The sequence below is a fragment of the Periophthalmus magnuspinnatus genome, chromosome 19, assembly GCF_009829125.3.
Source record: "Periophthalmus magnuspinnatus isolate fPerMag1 chromosome 19, fPerMag1.2.pri, whole genome shotgun sequence".
Lineage (NCBI taxonomy): Eukaryota > Metazoa > Chordata > Actinopteri > Gobiiformes > Gobiidae > Periophthalmus > Periophthalmus magnuspinnatus.
Genome location: NC_047144.1, coordinates 3,370,396 through 3,386,518, shown reverse-complemented (window position 1 = coordinate 3,386,518; position 16,123 = coordinate 3,370,396). Strand labels below are relative to the sequence as shown.

Genomic DNA, 16,123 nt, shown 5'->3' with positions numbered 1-16,123 from the left:
CTGATGTTGGCAAAATCTCAAATGAAGGTGTTTCATGGGACAGGCCAGAATCCTCAGGTCGACATCTTCTGTCAGCGAAGATTCAACAGACGTGATTGTTGAAAAAAGACGAACATCTGACATTTGAGATTTTTGAATCAGGCTTAAGTTTATCACAGCCTGGATAATTATAATTTACACATATTAATGTTGAATTTAAATAGGATTCAGAACAAAGATGAAGGTGAAGGATTTCTAAGGCCATTTATTTACATGGTATTTATTTACAGGTAACGAGTGGAGGACAGAGGAGCCTCTGAAAGAACAAGTTACAGGTCTGAGAGACACAAATCTTGTTTGTTGGTGACAAATATTTATTTTACTGAGGAATTTATCGATTAATTCATTAAAATCCTACAGTGTGATTTCCTGGATTCTTTCCCCTCATTCTGTCTCATAGTTGAAGTGAAACTGATGAAAATTACAGGCGTCTCTTTTTAAGTGGAGAACTTGAACAATTGGGGCTGAATAAATACTTTTTTCCCCACTGTAAGTAAAAGTAAAAATGTAAAAGTGTGTACTTTTTACTTTTACTTCAGTACATTTGAGAGCAGTATCTGTACTTTCTACTCCACTACATTTATGAAAAGTAAAAGTATTTTTTCTGATTGTGTGAGACCTGCTGAAAAGGCTGAGGGTTTATTTTTAACACATTCAGAATTTGAACAAACAAAAATATACAAATAAAAACAAAATTCAGCTCAAATCTTTATCAAAATCACCACATTTGAAGCTTTAATAGATCTGAAAATCTGAAACAAATACTTTTAAAAATGTACTGAAACAGTAAAAAGTAAACTTTTTTTTTGGTCTTTGAGAGGAAATAACTCTGTGTGCCATGCACAAGTATAAATACTACTAGTACACATACATACTAGTATGTATGGAGTAATAGTAATAGTAGTATTAGTAGTATTAGTAGTAGTACTGCTGCTGCAGGACAGGTCTTAGTGGGAGCACTGAAGTTGGTTCACCTTTGTTCATTTGAGCCGACAGAGAAAACTCTGACCTTTGTGCCAGTTTTCAGTTCTTGTGAGGTCCAGTAATTACACAGATCTGATCCATAAACCAGGTCCAACATCCTTGAACAATGCAGATGGAGCTGGGAGTCGCCTGAGGGTTGGTGGTTCCTCTGCCTTTGTGCCTAAAGGCCTCACCTCCAGTGTGCTGCTGTGTGTGTGGTTGTGCCTTTGACAGACAGCAGGGGGCGCTCTCACCTGACAGACAGCAGGGGGCGCTGGTCCTGTAGAGCGGTCAGGAGCTCGGCTGAGGGTCCTGGATGGTTGTAGCTCAGGTCTAACTCTCTCAGGTGGGAGGGGGCGGAGCTCAGAGCCTAAAGACACAGCATTACACTCATGTGGACACAAGGGGGCAGAGTGCATCATGGGAGCATCTCACCTGAGCGTCTCCAGTCTGCAGGGGGCGCTCTTCAGTCCAGAACACAGCAGCTCCACTCCTGAGTCCTGGAGGTCGTTGTGACTGAGATCCAGGTGTGTGAGACTGGAGGAGCTGAGGACTGAGGCCAGAGCTTCACAGCTTCTCTCTGACAGGTTTGAAAAGAGGTTTGAAAGATTCTGCTTCTAAGGTCGTTTTCACACCTAATAGTCCAGTAGACTCGGTTCGATTCGGGACCAAAATTGAAACATTGTTAACATTTTCAACTGGAGCGGTTTGCTTTCACACTGCTTTTTGTCAAACAAACCAAACCTTTTGAGAAGCTTGTCTAATCCTTCACATGTGGTGGCGCTGTACCAAAAACCAGGAAGGAAACGAGACAAAAAACCATGAAGAAGAAACGCCGCTCGTCTATTGGTCAATACAACGCCACACTGTGCTACAGTGCGGGGGAATCCTACTGCTTTCATTTTTTCACTTTTTAATTTATAAACCTCGTTGTTTTTGTGCGTGGTCACGAGTAACTGACATATATTTTTGTCAGACCATATTTCTATGAGGGCTTTTACCTCCTCTTCACTCCACGTCTGACCACGAGCCCTTTCTCCGCTCCGCTAGCTTTGCACCCGTGTTTGTTTTGGTTTTATTTACCCAGAATGCTCTGCATGTAATCAACTTCGTGTCTTTGGAGCGGCCCGTGGTCCGCTTGGCGTTCACAGATGCATTCGAACCGTACCAGAGTTCACTTCAATCGGACCGAGACCTAGGTTTTTTGGCGGACCAGAGTTCGCTTTTTTGGACCGTATCAGAGTTCGATTGCGCATTCACACCTGAACAAACGAACCGGACTTTGTGGCCAAAAGAACTAGAGTTTGATTAAAGCGAACTAACCAGTGCTAGTGTGAATATGACCTAAAGGACCAGTGTGGAAAAACAGTTTAGAATAAATAAAAACATATGACCGGTCCGTTCAGCCGCGATAACTGTTCATTAAAAAAAAAAAAAAAAAAAAAGATTAAAAATAGACAAAAACAGACTTAATCCAGAGCACCACGTGCACCACCTGTGGCACCACCTGCACAGTGCGCTCCTCTCGTTACTTCTGTCATTATTCTGAATACTCGGACCAGAGCTGAGTTCAGTCTGAGCCGGGTCGGTTTCCGGAACAGTTCCTCTTTCATTTGGTGATATTCAGAACAGAATTACTTTCCTAAATGAAAATAAATACATTTGAGAGTGAACTGACTTCAAACTGAACAGCACAACCTGGTCCAGGCCTGAGTTCAGTGATAAACAAAAGTAAAACAAACTAAACCATTTCAATCATGTCACATTTTACTACGACATAAATAAATGTGAAAATATTAGATTTCAGAAAGTAGAGCTCTGATAATTCTCCACCACAATGTCCAATGTCTTTAGTTTGTCCAGAAATCTGTCAGAATGAGGTTATCAGGAGCATTTAGTCCTGGTTCAGTCCTTGGTTTAGTCCTGGTTCAGTCCTGGTTCAGTTCTGGTTCAGTTCTGGTTTAGTCCTGGTTTAGTCCTGATTTTGTCCTGATTTAGTCCTGATTTAGTCCTGATTTAGTCCTGGTCTAGTCCTGGTTCAGTCCCGGTTTCCTCTTGGTTTACTCCTGGTTTAGTCTTGGTTTAGTCTTGATTTAGTCTTGGTTTAGTTCAGGTTTACTCTTGGTTTAGTCCTGGTTCAGTCCCAGTTCAATCCTGGTTTAATCCAGACTCTGGTTTCCGCCTCTTGCAGCTCTCTCTGTAGTCCCGCTCCTGGACTTGAGAAGTCCGGTCCAGGATCCAGGTCTGGACGGAGGGATCCACCTGCAGCTCCATAGTGACCTCCTTAAACACTTTACACGAGGACACCTGCAGGAGAGGAGGGGAACAGCAGGTCAGATACTTATTCTAACATTGAATATGATTTATGAGAGAAGTAACGAGCTGAAACATGCGCCCCTAGTGGTTTAAAGACGTCATTACCATCCCTCTTAAACCTGTCTCTCATCTGTCCATTTACTGAGGACACATCGGGTCATACAGAGTCATTTTAGGGTTTACTAAACTGGTTTTAGTCGTAGAATCTCACAACACAAAGCTCTGTGACCGGAGAATCACCATATTTAACAAAAACATTTACATCACGTTTGAAAAACTCTTTACCTCGCGGAAGTTGAGTTTCTTGAACATGTTGATGCTGATCTGATTTTCCAAACCAATTTTCACCTGGAACTTTTTAATCCCGAGTTTGGAGATTCCTGCACAAACAGAACGGACTGATTACACAATGTTTATAATGTTACTGTGGGAAGTGAGTTGAAATATAATAGTTCACTCTAGTTCATGAGACTTAAAGCTGCCATCTGTAATTAGACCTGCCAATCAGCTGTATTCTCACACATCACCATGGAAACAGGTTTAATTTTATACAATTACAGATATCTTTAATATGCCAATACCATAGTCTGTGTATATAAACGGACATAGCTCTCGTACTAGCCGCCATTTTCCAAATAAGTGAGCATCAGCTTCATCGACTCTGGCTCCAATTCACTTTACATTGAAAAGCCGTGTCCTCTCTCTCTGTCTCTGTTGCTTCAGTCTCATTTTGGTCTTAAATGTTCGTATTAACCCGCTCTACATGATCCTGGGGTTTTTATTTCACTATTTTTGTCCCTACACTCTATGGTCAAAACTTATAAACACAAACTCTCGTCTACGTGTGGTTTTCTGACCGTAGCTCATCATGATGCACGCCACTTCTGTCCCCACGCCTTTTCCTCGGAATCTGGGCTCTGGAAAAAAAACACAAAACTGTATCTAACTCAGAAGGTTATTGAACACAAAACCCTGCACTTTTCTGAAATGAGGTGCTATGAATGAACTTTGACCTCTGACCTGCGATCATGACCTCCAGCTCGGCCAGGCTGGGGTCACCGGGGTCGGTTAGAAACAGGTTGACATCTCCCATCATGCACTGCTCCTCCTGCACTCCGGCGTTCCACTGCTCCCGGTCCAACACGATGAAGGTGCACTCTGAAAGATTAAAGAGGAAACATAAACTGCACAGATTCAACACACGAGGAAAAACCTCAGAGCTTTGGCTTTGGCTTTGACTTTGACTCACAGTAAATAAAATACACCGAGTGAATGTGACGGAGGAGGTTTGGAGCAGCAGGTCATGAACATGTAGATTTCTGAAAATACAATCCAACCTATTTATTTTTGAACTCGATGTGAGCGTAGGGCGTGTGCCATTCACAAAACATAAAAATCATGGATCTGTTTCTGTGGAACAAAACCCCTGAGTGTTTTCACAAAGTGAAAGTGTTTAAAGTGTCTCACTGTCTGTGTCCTGTCTCCAGCTCCTGCACATGTCGTACTCCTGCTCCAGAGTCAGAGGCTCAGAGGCTGTGAGCAGCTGCAGCTCCTCACTCTGCATCCACCCGTGATACCTGAGAAATATACAAACATATATATAATGTACATGAGTATATATACAAGTGTATCTATATAAACACAGACAGTTTTCTCTACAGATCACATTGTACTTTGTCATGAAACATCTAAAAGGTCAATTCTGCAGGAATTTAACAAAAAAAAAAAAATCCCAAATGCTGAACTTGATCATTTCTGTCAGTCACAAGCTCAAAAACTCACAGTACAACACAAATGTGCAGTATTTATTTAAGCTGCTCCTGTGTTAAATACGACAGGTCTGAGGTGGAGAGAGACGTCTTGAAAGAAGCACTCAGTTTGTTACTTAAGTAAAAGTACAGATACAAGGTCAAGAAATACTCAAGTCAAAGTAAAAGTATCACATGAAAAAAGTACCCGTTTAAAAATGTACTTAAAAAGTAAAAGTATTTAATTATTCATCATTAACATACACATTTACATTCAGCAGGTGCAGTTCAGAGTCACAGTAGTGTTAATATCTATAGTACTGTAGTGGTATAGTTTAATATGTAGTACTGTAGTGGTATAGTTTAATATGTAGTACTGTAGTGTTATAGTTTAATATGTAGTACTGTAGTGGTATAGTTTAATATGTAGTACTGTAGTGGTATAGTTTAATATGTAGTACTGTAGTGGTATAGTTTAATATGTAGTACTGTAGTGTTATAGTTTAATATGTAGTACTGTAGTGTTAGTTTAATATGTAGTACTGTAGTGGTATAGTTTAATATGTAGTACTGTAGTGGTATAGTATAATATGTAGTACTGTAGTGTTATAAAGAGTATTTACCTGGGCACGTGCTCAGGTGTATAAGGCACGAGCACTGCTCTGTGTCCCTCCAGTAACGTGTCCTCGTTTATCCGCATTATTTAAACTTTATTTCATCCTCAGATCGTGAATTAAACTGTTGAGCAGAGTCCACGCGCTGCTTCTGTTTACTTCCGCATTCAGAGGCTCGTGTGTCTGACAGTGTGAGGCTGCAAGAGCGCGCCCTCTGCTGGACACTTTATGTAACTGCTGCAGGAGCGCGCCCTCTGCTGGACACTTTATGTAACTGCTGTGTCGAACTTTGGTCCAAACTTCTCTTCTGTTTGACAAATTGTGTTCAACATTAAACTAAAAATATTTAAAATGCACTTTATACTTTCTACTCCAATACATTTTTGAACTGTCTGAAAAGTTAAAGTATTTTTTTAATTATAGTTTGAAACCTGCTGAAAAAGCTGAGGGTTTATTTATAACATGTTCATACTTTGAGCAAACTAAAATATACAAAAAAACAAAACAGTTAACAGCTGAAGAAAACATTCAACTGAAAATCTAATATATAAGTTATAATGATCAATAAAGTAGTTTTAACAGATTTATTATTATTACTTTAAATGACACAATTACAGGAGGAACAGAGGGACAAAAAGGTTCAGACCAGGATTAAAAACTGCATTTATTTCAGAACAAAAACATTCTCATTTCGACATGATCTAAACGGTTCAGCTAAAATAATCGCCACATTGATACTTTTGCAGTGACGTCACACTGGAGGGATTCTGCATGCATGTCTATGGTGAAATGTTCAGCAGTTACCATGGAGATGCAATGCACACATTAGCAAACCTGGACAAAAAAGATTTTTAAATGTGGCTTAGTAAAAAAAACTAAACAAAATGGATTTAAACATATTTTCCGGAGCCTGTGATCGATCCGAGCGCCCGTGGTTCTGTTTACGAGTTTGATTTTCAACAAAAAGGTGAGAGCAACTAACGGGAAAACTGTTGGCTAATGCTAATGCTAGCTAGCGCGTGACTGTAGCGTTATTTGAGAGGGACCTGTTCAACGACACAAATCAGTTCATGTGTTGTAGTCCCAGTTCAAATAATGTTCCAGTTAAAATAAAGCTCATATTAAAGTCTAACTTGACAGAGCTTCAGACACAGCAGTGCCTCCGGTTAGCGCGACATCAGCTACAAATAAAAGTGTGTGTAGTAAAGTGGGTTTATATTCAAGTGTGTGTATCAGACTCTTAGACGGTGTGTGTAGCTCAGACCGGGGGCCCCAGAGGATGCCACCGCTCCACTGCGCCCCCTGCTGGAGCGGAGAGGCAGTCCATCCAGTGAGAGAGCTGAGGGCCCCGAGAGAACATGAAGGGCCCCAAGACCATGGCCCCCACAGGGACGCAGGAGTCTGAGGAGAGAAGAAGAGAACAATGTGTAAAGGAGGAGGAGGAGAAGAAGAGACCGGCGTGTAAAGGAGGAGGAGAAGAAGAAGAGACCGGCGTGTAAAGGAGGAGAAGAAGAAGAGACCGGCGTGTAAAGGAGGAGGAGAAGAAGAAGAGACCGGCGTGTAAAGGAGGAGAAGAAGAAGAGACCGGCGTGTAAAGGAGGAGAAGAAGAAGAGACCGGCGTGTAAAGGAGGAGAAGAAGAAGAGACCGGCGTGTAAAGGAGGAGGAGAAGAAGAAGAGACCGGCGTGTAAAGGAGGAGAAGAAGAAGAGACCGGCGTGTAAAGGAGGAGAAGAAGAAGAGACCGGCGTGTAAAGGAGGAGAAGAAGAAGAGACCGGCGTGTAAAGGAGGAGGAGAAGAAGAAGAGACCGGCGTGTAAAGGAGGAGAAGAAGAAGAGACCGGCGTGTAAAGGAGGAGGAGAAGAAGAAGAGACCGGCGTGTAAAGGAGGAGAAGAAGAAGAGACCGGCGTGTAAAGGAGGAGAAGAAGAAGAGACCGGCGTGTAAAGGAGGAGAAGAAGAAGAGACCGGCGTGTAAAGGAGGAGGAGAAGAAGAAGAGACCGGCGTGTAAAGGAGGAGAAGAAGAAGAGACCGGCGTGTAAAGGAGGAGGAGAAGAAGAAGAGACCGGCGTGTAAAGGAGGAGAAGAAGAAGAGACCGGCGTGTAAAGGAGGAGGAGAAGAAGAAGAGACCGGCGTGTAAAGGAGGAGGAGAAGAAGAAGAGACCGGCGTGTAAAGGAGGAGGAGAAGAAGAAGAGACCGGCGTGTAAAGGAGGAGAAGAAGAAGAGACCAGCGTGTAAAGGAGGAGGAGAAGAAGAAGAGACCGGCGTGTAAAGGAGGAGGAGAAGAAGAAGAGACTGGCGTGTAAAGTAGCAGCAGCAGTAGCAGTTTTAGCAGTAGTAGTAGCAGTAGTAGTAGTAGTAGTAGCAGTAGCAGTAGCAGTAGTAGTAGTAGTAGCAGTAGCAGCAGTAGTAGCAGTAGCAGCAGTAGTAGCAGTAGCAGTAGCAGTAGTAGCAGTAGTAGTAGCAGCAGTAGCAGTAGCAGTAGTAGCAGTAGCAGTAGCAGTAGCAGTAGCAGTAGCAGTAGTAGTAGCAGTAGTAGCAGTAGCAGCAGTAGTAGCAGTAGCAGTAGCAGTAGTAGTAGTAGCAGCAGTAGCAGTAGCAGTAGTAGCAGTAGTAGTAGCAGCAGTAGCAGTAGCAGTAGTAGCAGTAGCAGTAGCAGTAGCAGTAGCAGTAGCAGTAGTAGTAGCAGTAGTAGCAGTAGTAGTAGTAGCAGTAGTAGTAGCAGTAGTAGTAGCAGTAGTAGCAGTAGTAGTAGTTGCAGTAGTAGTAGCAGCAGTAGTAGCAGTAGTAGTAGCAGTAGTAGTAGCAGTAGCAGTAGCAGTAGTAGTAGTAGCAGCAGTAGTAATAGTAGCAGTAGTAGCAGTAGCAGTAGTAGTAGCAGTAGTAGTAGCAGTAGTAGTACCTGTGGCCTTGTCTTTATGCAGTACTTGTACTCTCACACAGCTCTGCTCCAGTTGACTCTGCTTCAGTTTAAACGAGTGTTTCAGGTTCAGACTCAGATCGTCCTCGGACTCAAGGACTGGACCCAGTTTAGACCGAACCTGAGACTGGACCTGGACCGAGACCTGGACCACAAACCCTAAAGACCACAGAGGTTTAACGTCCTCAACCAGAGACACGAGGACGAGGAGTAAAAGTACAGGGTCTGAAAACTATTGAGCATGAAAATGTACTTAAAAAAACATGTACTCTGATGAACACGCAGTACTGAGGTTTATGAGAGAGATAGAGGGAGGAGGAGAGAGAGAGAGAGAGAGGGAAGAGAGAGAGGGGGGGAGGAAGGGGGGGACAGAGGGAGAGGGACAGAGAACAAGGAAAGGGGAGAGGAAGAGAGATGGAGTGAGAACAGGGAAGGGGGAGAGGGAAGGGGAGTGAAAGAGAGAGAGAGAGAGAGAGAGGGTGAATGGAGAGAGAACAGGGAAGGAGAGAGAGAAAGGGAGAGGAAGAGAGATGGAGAGAGAACAGGGAAGGGGGAGAGAGGGAAGGGGAGTGAAAGAGAGAGAGAGAGGGTGAATGGAGAGAGAACAGGGGAGGAGAGAAAGAGAGAGGGAGAGGAAGAGAGATGGAGAGAGAACAGGGAAGGGGGAGAGGGAGAGAGGGAAGGGGAGCGAAAGAGAGAGAGAGGGCAAAGGGAGAGAGAACAGGGAAGGGGGAGAGATAGGGAGAGAGAAAGAAAGAGAGAGAGAGGGGGAGAGACCAAGGAAGGGAGAGAGAGGAGAGCGAGTAGAGAAGGAGAGAGTGGGCAGGGGAGAGAAAGGGAGAGAGAGCGAGGAAGGAAGGAGGGAGGGACATTCACTACCGCACTTTATACTGAGGAGAGAGGAGAGGAGGCAGAGAAGAGAGAGGGAGAGGGAAAGGAAGGGGATGGGATGGAGCAGAGAGAGGGAGATAAGTGAAAGCAGGGCGGAGAGAGAGAAAAGAGAGGGGGGAGAGAGAGGGAGGAATCACCTGAGTTTTTGCTGCTGTCCCGGTGCAGTCCTCTGACTCTGGCCACGCCCACTGTGAGTCTGTGAGGAGAGTAACCGAGAGAGACGAGCACCTCCCCCAGAGGAGGACCCTGCTGTGGTTTAAACAAATGTACGTCATTATTACAAACTTTATTTTATTTATTTTTAAGTTATTTTAGATGAACATTGTGATTTAAAACGTCCAAACACATAACACACTTAAGTGGGGTAAAGGTCAAGGGTCAAACCTGTTGGTGCTGTTGTGTCTGTAGCGCCCTCCACAGGACTCTCCCGGTGTGACACAGGTCTCCTCTTAAAGGGACCTCCACCTGCCCCACCCTCCTGTGTCTGGAGTCTGCCCCCACACTCTGCACCACCAGACTCAGGACGGACCAGGACACGGTCTGAGGAGAGACCTGGAGAGACCAGAGCCGGGACTAGAACAGGACTAGAACAGGACTAGGACTAGAACAGGACTAGAACAGGACAAGAACAGGACCAAGACCAGGACTAGAACAGGACTAGACCAGAACCAGGACCAGGACACGGTCTGAGGAGAGACCTGGAGAGACCAGAGCCGGGACTAGAACAGGACTAGAACAGGACTAGAACAGGACTAGGACTAGAACAGGACTAGACCAGAACCAGGACCAGGACACGGTCTGAGGAGAGACCTGGAGAGACCAGAGCCGGGACTAGAACAGGACTAGGACTAGAACAGGACTAGAACAGGACCAAGACCAGGACCAGGACTAGAACAGGACCAAGACCAGGACTAGAACAGGACTAGAACAGGACTAGGACTAGAACAGGACCAGGACTAGAACAGGACCAAGACCAGGACTAGAACAGGACTAGAACAGGACTAGGACTAGAACAGGACTAGAACAGGACTAGGACTAGAACAGGACTAGAACAGGACCAAGACCAGGACCAGGACTAGAACAGGACTAGAACAGGACCAAGACCAGGACCAGGACTAGAACAGGACTAGAACAGGACCAGGACTAGAACAGGACTAGGACTAGAACAGGACCAAGACCAGGACTAGAACAGGACCAGGACCAAGATCAGGACTAGAACAGGACTAGGACTAGACCAGAACCAGGACCAGGACACGGTCTGAGGAGAGACCTGGAGAGACCAGAGCCGGGACTAGAACAGGACCAAGACCAGGACCAGGACCAGGACCAGGACCAGGACTAGGACTAGGACTGAACCAGGACTACACCAGGACCAGAACCAGAACCAGGACTAGACCAGGACTGAAACAGGACTAAACCAGGACTAAACTAGGTCTAAACCTGGTCTAAACCTCTTCATACCTGGAAGACAGTGCAGTGGTTGAACTCGGGGTGGGGGCCTGTGTTTCGGGCTTTGGCCTGTTGGGGGCGGCGGTCGTCGGGGAGTAGGCGGAGCTCGATGAGAGTCGAGTTTGAGTGAAAACAGAGAGGAAGATTTGACAAGCGCAAAAGAGAAACGACGAGCTGCTCTGAGTGATGTCTGTATTCTACTGAGAAGCACAGGAGAGGAGCGAGAGAGGGAGGAGAGGAGGAGAGAGGAGAGGAGGAGAGAGGAGAGGATGGAGGGAGTGAGGGGGAGGAGGAGTACAGGGAGGAACGGAGGGAGCCAACAGGATACCAGCCTAAAAGAGAGAAAAAGAGAGAGGGAATAATAATAATTTTCTTCATTCATCATTTCAACATTAAATGGAGGTAAGTTACTATTGCAGCCACAGCCGCCCTGGGACAGACTGGCAGACGTGAGGCTGCCAATCTGCGCCATCGGCCTCACTCATAAGAAAACTGTCTCGTCTCAACTACAGATGTTAGGCAGGATCCAGATCAGGAGGACATGAAAACTCTGAAACAAAAAGGTGCCTGACTGACGAGAGATTGGACCAGGGACCCTCTTGGTGTGAGGTGAGAGAGCTAACCACTCTGCCACTACACTCCAGCGTGTACAGAACATGGCCGCCAGTTTGAGTGAATGGGCCGAGCTCAGTGGTGCGGGTTTGGCCTTTAGCGGCGAGGTACGTCCTGTGTCTGTACCGTGAGTTTAGATTTTTAATTTTTTTTTTGGCTGTAGTACCACTGGACGGCCACTAGTCCAACTCACAGGTTTAACACAGAAATAACAAGACATTTGAATAGAACAGACTCACTGCTGACGCACAAGGACCCGCGGTGGTTCTGGGTCTCCTTCTTTTGGTTCACAGCCGGTCCTGGTCCTGGATCTGGTCCTGGTCCTGGTCCTGGTTCCAGTCCTGGTCCTGGTTCTGGTCCTGGTTCTTCTTTGGGCTGGAGATCTTCAGGTTTGTGGGAAAGGAACCGAGGAGGAATCTCAAATGGAATTTCATCAGGACTGAAGCAGAAACAGAGTCAGAAAAACATCATTCAAACAACAACATTTAATATTTAAATTTGAGAGTGTAAATTTATCTCTAAAATTAAAATACCTTTAAAAAATATGTGAAAATCTATTGTTCTTTGTTTGTTATTCCAATAAAAGACAACTGACATCAATTGTTTCTATATAAGTTTTTACTATATTAAACCACATGTGTCAAACTCGAGGCCTGCGGACCAAATGCGGCCCTCCACATCATTTTATGTGGCCCTTGACAGAGTAAATTAAAAGGTATGATGGTCTTAAAATGTCATTTTTTTGTCAGTTACACACCCATATTTTTACGTCAAGGAAAATGCATATGCAATATTTGTAACTTGAATGAGTAATAAAAACAGAAACAGTTAATTAACAAGTTTAAAAAGTAGTTACATTTATTTTACCCTGGCCCTTTGACGGCAGCCATTTTACTGATGTGACCCTCGGTGAAAATGTGTTTGACGCCCGTGTATTAAACCCATAGACTGTATATATAAATGGACATGGCTAACCCGCTAGCCGCCGTGTTCCAAACAGGAAGTGATCATGGATGCGCTTCCGGCTCCTTCGACTCACCATCCAATTCACTTTCTATTGAAAAACTCTCTGTAACTGCTGCAGTGGGACTCGTCATTTTGGTCTTAAAATGTTTGTATTAAAACCTTTACATGATCTTGGTGTTTTTATTTCACTATTGTCGCCGTAAATCAAGATATGAACATTAAGATCTGACAAATTATTCTCTCCCTGAACTTGATTGACGGTCAGAAATCCTAATATTATATCCCATTAAACAAGCTAGCATTAAATAAATAAAACCTCACTGACATGGTGACTGCTCCCTGTGACACCAGCACCAGGGGAGCGGTGCATGCTGGGACAGGGGGCGTGGTACTGATCAGCTCCTGGTATCGGCTCCGGTCTCGGCTCCTCTTCCTCAGGCAGTAAAAGGTTAAACCAAAGAGGAGCGAGAGGAGGAGGAAGGAGAGGGAGAGCAAGACGGGCAGCAGCCAATCAGGAGCTGAGAAAGGACAGGTTTAGATTTGAATACAGTCACATTATATTTAAATGATGATGTAATGTACGACGGCTCATGGACACACGGAGTCGACGCGTCCAGAGTTACGTCAAATCGAACGTCTCCTCACATACGATTTAATTAAAGTACATGTTTATTTCAACACTTTTATCTTGCCCGCTCAAAGTCACAGGTAAAAGACGAGGTTTAGCGTCGCTAGATGTTCACCAGGACCACACAAGCTCAGAAATCAGACTGAAAGTGCGTTAGCCGTTAGCTCAAACGTCCCCTTTTTATGCTAATTATGATCTAAAATAAGATATCAAGGTTTACGGTTTACACGATCAACAACGGCTTTAAACGAGGCTCTGATCTGAATGCGGTCGACGGGTTGGTAAAGGCCGACACTCTCTGGATTACTCATAATTTCAGTTTTGTTTTTGTTTTGTTTTTTGAGCTAATGCTAACAGCTATAGGAAAAGTAAAAGTACATGGGACTAGCTCCGGTGTTCCAAAATCTTCCCGGACTGGCTGAGTTGCTAAGTGGATGATAACGTTAGCATCAAACGCTGCGTCTACTCATTATATGTTTAAGGCAGGCCTGTCTAAACTATGGCCCGGGGACCAAATGTGGCCCTCAGACCAATTTTCCTTGGCCCATGTTACCTTAAACAGTACTTTTTACAGTACATTTCTGAAAATCTACTTTAACAAGCCCGTATCAGATATTTAATGTGTCCCACTGAGGATGTGAGCGTGAGAAAAGGTCGAACGGTTCAGTCTAACATGGAATAATAACAGATTTTCACTGTTCTATGGGGTTACTCAATAGAAAAGTTACACAGTGCACCTTTAACTCCCGTCTTCATTCAGTTTTTAGTCTTGGTTTAAAAACACTGTGCACTGCAATGTAACTTTCCTGATGGACGTCGGCCACAGGCTTGTCTCCGTGGAGATGCTATTCCTCTTTTTAGAACGTCCCCCAGCATGGCATTAAACTTATCTAGCAAAATGACAGTTTTTTATTTTATTTTATTTATTTTTTTTATGACAAACAGACAAACAAACTTAATTTTCAGTCTCGCCTCTGACCTGTAACTGCCTGGCGATGTCACCTTAACCTCCTGAGACCCGAGCTTTAATCAAATAAAATAATAAAAAAAATAAGTAAATAAAATAAAAATAAAAATACAACAAAAAATAATAAAAACAAATAAAAATAAAATAATTAAATAAAAATAAAATAATTAAATAAAAATAATTAAATAAAAAAATAAAATAAAAAATAAACAAAATAAATAAATCTTCTAAACTCTTAGAAATAGTCAAAATTGAACATGTTCTTGTTGCTGTTCTTCTAAAACTTTGCACTGTGGCCTAAACAATCCAAAATGTGTTGTCCACAGATGAGGACACCAGGTCTCAGGAGGTTAATGCCGTACCGTGGAACATTCAAGAGAAAGAAATAACATCTCCATGGAGACAAGAGCTGTGAGACGTTCAGAGGGAGAGTAAACCCAGACAGGCACGTTCTTGAGGAGGAAAACTACATTAGAAAGTCTTCAAAACCTCGGACTTTAGTCTAGTTTCAGACGCTCTGAGCTCGATTAGGGATGTATCGAAAGTATCGAAAATCAAATACTAATCGATACTAAAACTATACTGTAAAAAGTCCTAAAACGTCACATTCACAGGACAGAAATGAGAAAGTATAACACATATAAGACACGTGTGAATAGAAAACTAAGTACTACCATTTAATGTGGAAAATCACGGCCTATTTTTAAGTTTCTGCACGTATATTATTTGAAAACGAAACGATCTTGAAGTTTTGTCGTCTAAAATATAAAAGATGTCATGATTTCGTACCTGTCATTGTGCAGCTCTGGCCCTGGTCTGAACTGCAGTACTGCGTCCTGTGGTACTTCACTGAGGCAGGTGTGATTTTCTCATGACGTCACGTTTTTATCACTGACCCCAAACTCAAGGTGAACCTGACCTTTTGACCCATTTAAAAAGGGCCCACGTTACGCTGTTTTCTAATGTTCTAATGTTGTTTCCTCATCACAAACAGACCTGGAGTTGTGTTTTGTTTCATTTTTGGCTGAGTTCTTCTCTCGAGCTGAAAACACACTGTTCCACCTTGTGATGTCATCATTTCAGGAAGTGTTTTTTTCTAAACTCCACACACCTTCACTTGAATCATTTGGATCATTTCAGCCCTGGAGTTGCCAATCTACTACTGAACAAAAGGTAAAACGTAGCTGCAAACTTGAAAACTACCAGTTCATGACATCACGAGGTGGAACGGAGCATTTTGAGCTTTGGAGATGTTACAGACTAATAATAAAGTGGAACTCAAACGTGTGTGAATGAAACAAAACACAACTCCAGGTCTGTTTTTGATCAGGTAACAAGATTATAACATGGCTTAAGCTCATAAGAGTCAGTTTTTTGTAATAAAGGACCTTTAAATGTGTTTTTTGGACTCGAAACAACACATATCTGGTTAACCTCGTGCCCTTAAACGCTTAATATCTGATTTTTTGAAAAGTCTGTCAGAGAAATGTATTGACAATTTACTTCTAGGCTTCAGAGTGGGAGTGACTGTTGTGCACCAGATGGCGGCTTGCGCGTATAAAAGCGACAGAGAAGCAGCAAACCTCGCCAACATCAACAATAGAAACGCCAGACACTTATTTATCTCAGGTAAAAGGCGTTGTGTCTGTGTAATCCCTCGGTCGTGCAGGTCTGATCCAGAGCGAAAGACGAAGTTTAAATCTGTCAAATGGACAAATCGTTGCAGGGGTGAAGACGTTTGGCTGCTCATCTGAGACGCTTCTTCAGCTCTGGTCAGATTCACTGCTGGACACTGTCTTATATCTGTGTGAAGGGAGGAGCTAACGACACTGAAACTATAAACGGCTGTTGTCTCCAGTTTCATCTTAAACGACCCTATTCAACCTTTAATTGCCCTCCTATCGTTCTCTTTTGTTTCTTTTTGTTTGCTTTGGGAATCATAGATCTCATTTCCTCTGGCTCAGATCTGAACTTCACTCTCTTCACAGGAGGATTGTGTCTTTGAGATG

At 43.5% G+C, this 16,123-nt stretch overlaps 2 protein-coding genes across 2 annotated transcripts; both read right to left on the bottom strand.

Annotated features, from left to right (window-relative positions):
* Positions 1 to 2,514: 2,514 nt before the first annotated feature.
* nat9 (N-acetyltransferase 9 (GCN5-related, putative)) lies at positions 2,515 to 5,817 on the bottom strand. Its single transcript, XM_033984392.2, has 6 exons — positions 5,690 to 5,817; positions 4,786 to 4,895; positions 4,339 to 4,476; positions 4,176 to 4,235; positions 3,604 to 3,698; positions 2,515 to 3,309 (listed from the first exon to the last, which is right to left on the bottom strand). Exons 1-6 carry the CDS (start codon positions 5,764 to 5,766, stop codon positions 3,151 to 3,153), a joined length of 639 nt encoding a protein of 212 aa, XP_033840283.1. The 5' UTR covers positions 5,767 to 5,817; the 3' UTR covers positions 2,515 to 3,150.
* A 1,076-nt stretch (positions 5,818 to 6,893) lies between these two features.
* On the bottom strand, positions 6,894 to 14,952 carry syt15 (synaptotagmin XV). Its single transcript, XM_055229815.1, has 9 exons — positions 14,904 to 14,952; positions 12,845 to 13,037; positions 11,910 to 11,992; positions 11,793 to 11,858; positions 10,954 to 11,273; positions 9,877 to 10,044; positions 9,630 to 9,741; positions 8,584 to 8,760; positions 6,894 to 7,081 (listed from the first exon to the last, which is right to left on the bottom strand). Exons 1-9 carry the CDS (start codon positions 14,908 to 14,910, stop codon positions 6,939 to 6,941), a joined length of 1,269 nt encoding a protein of 422 aa, XP_055085790.1. The 5' UTR covers positions 14,911 to 14,952; the 3' UTR covers positions 6,894 to 6,938.
* Between the last annotated feature and the right edge of the window lie 1,171 nt (positions 14,953 to 16,123).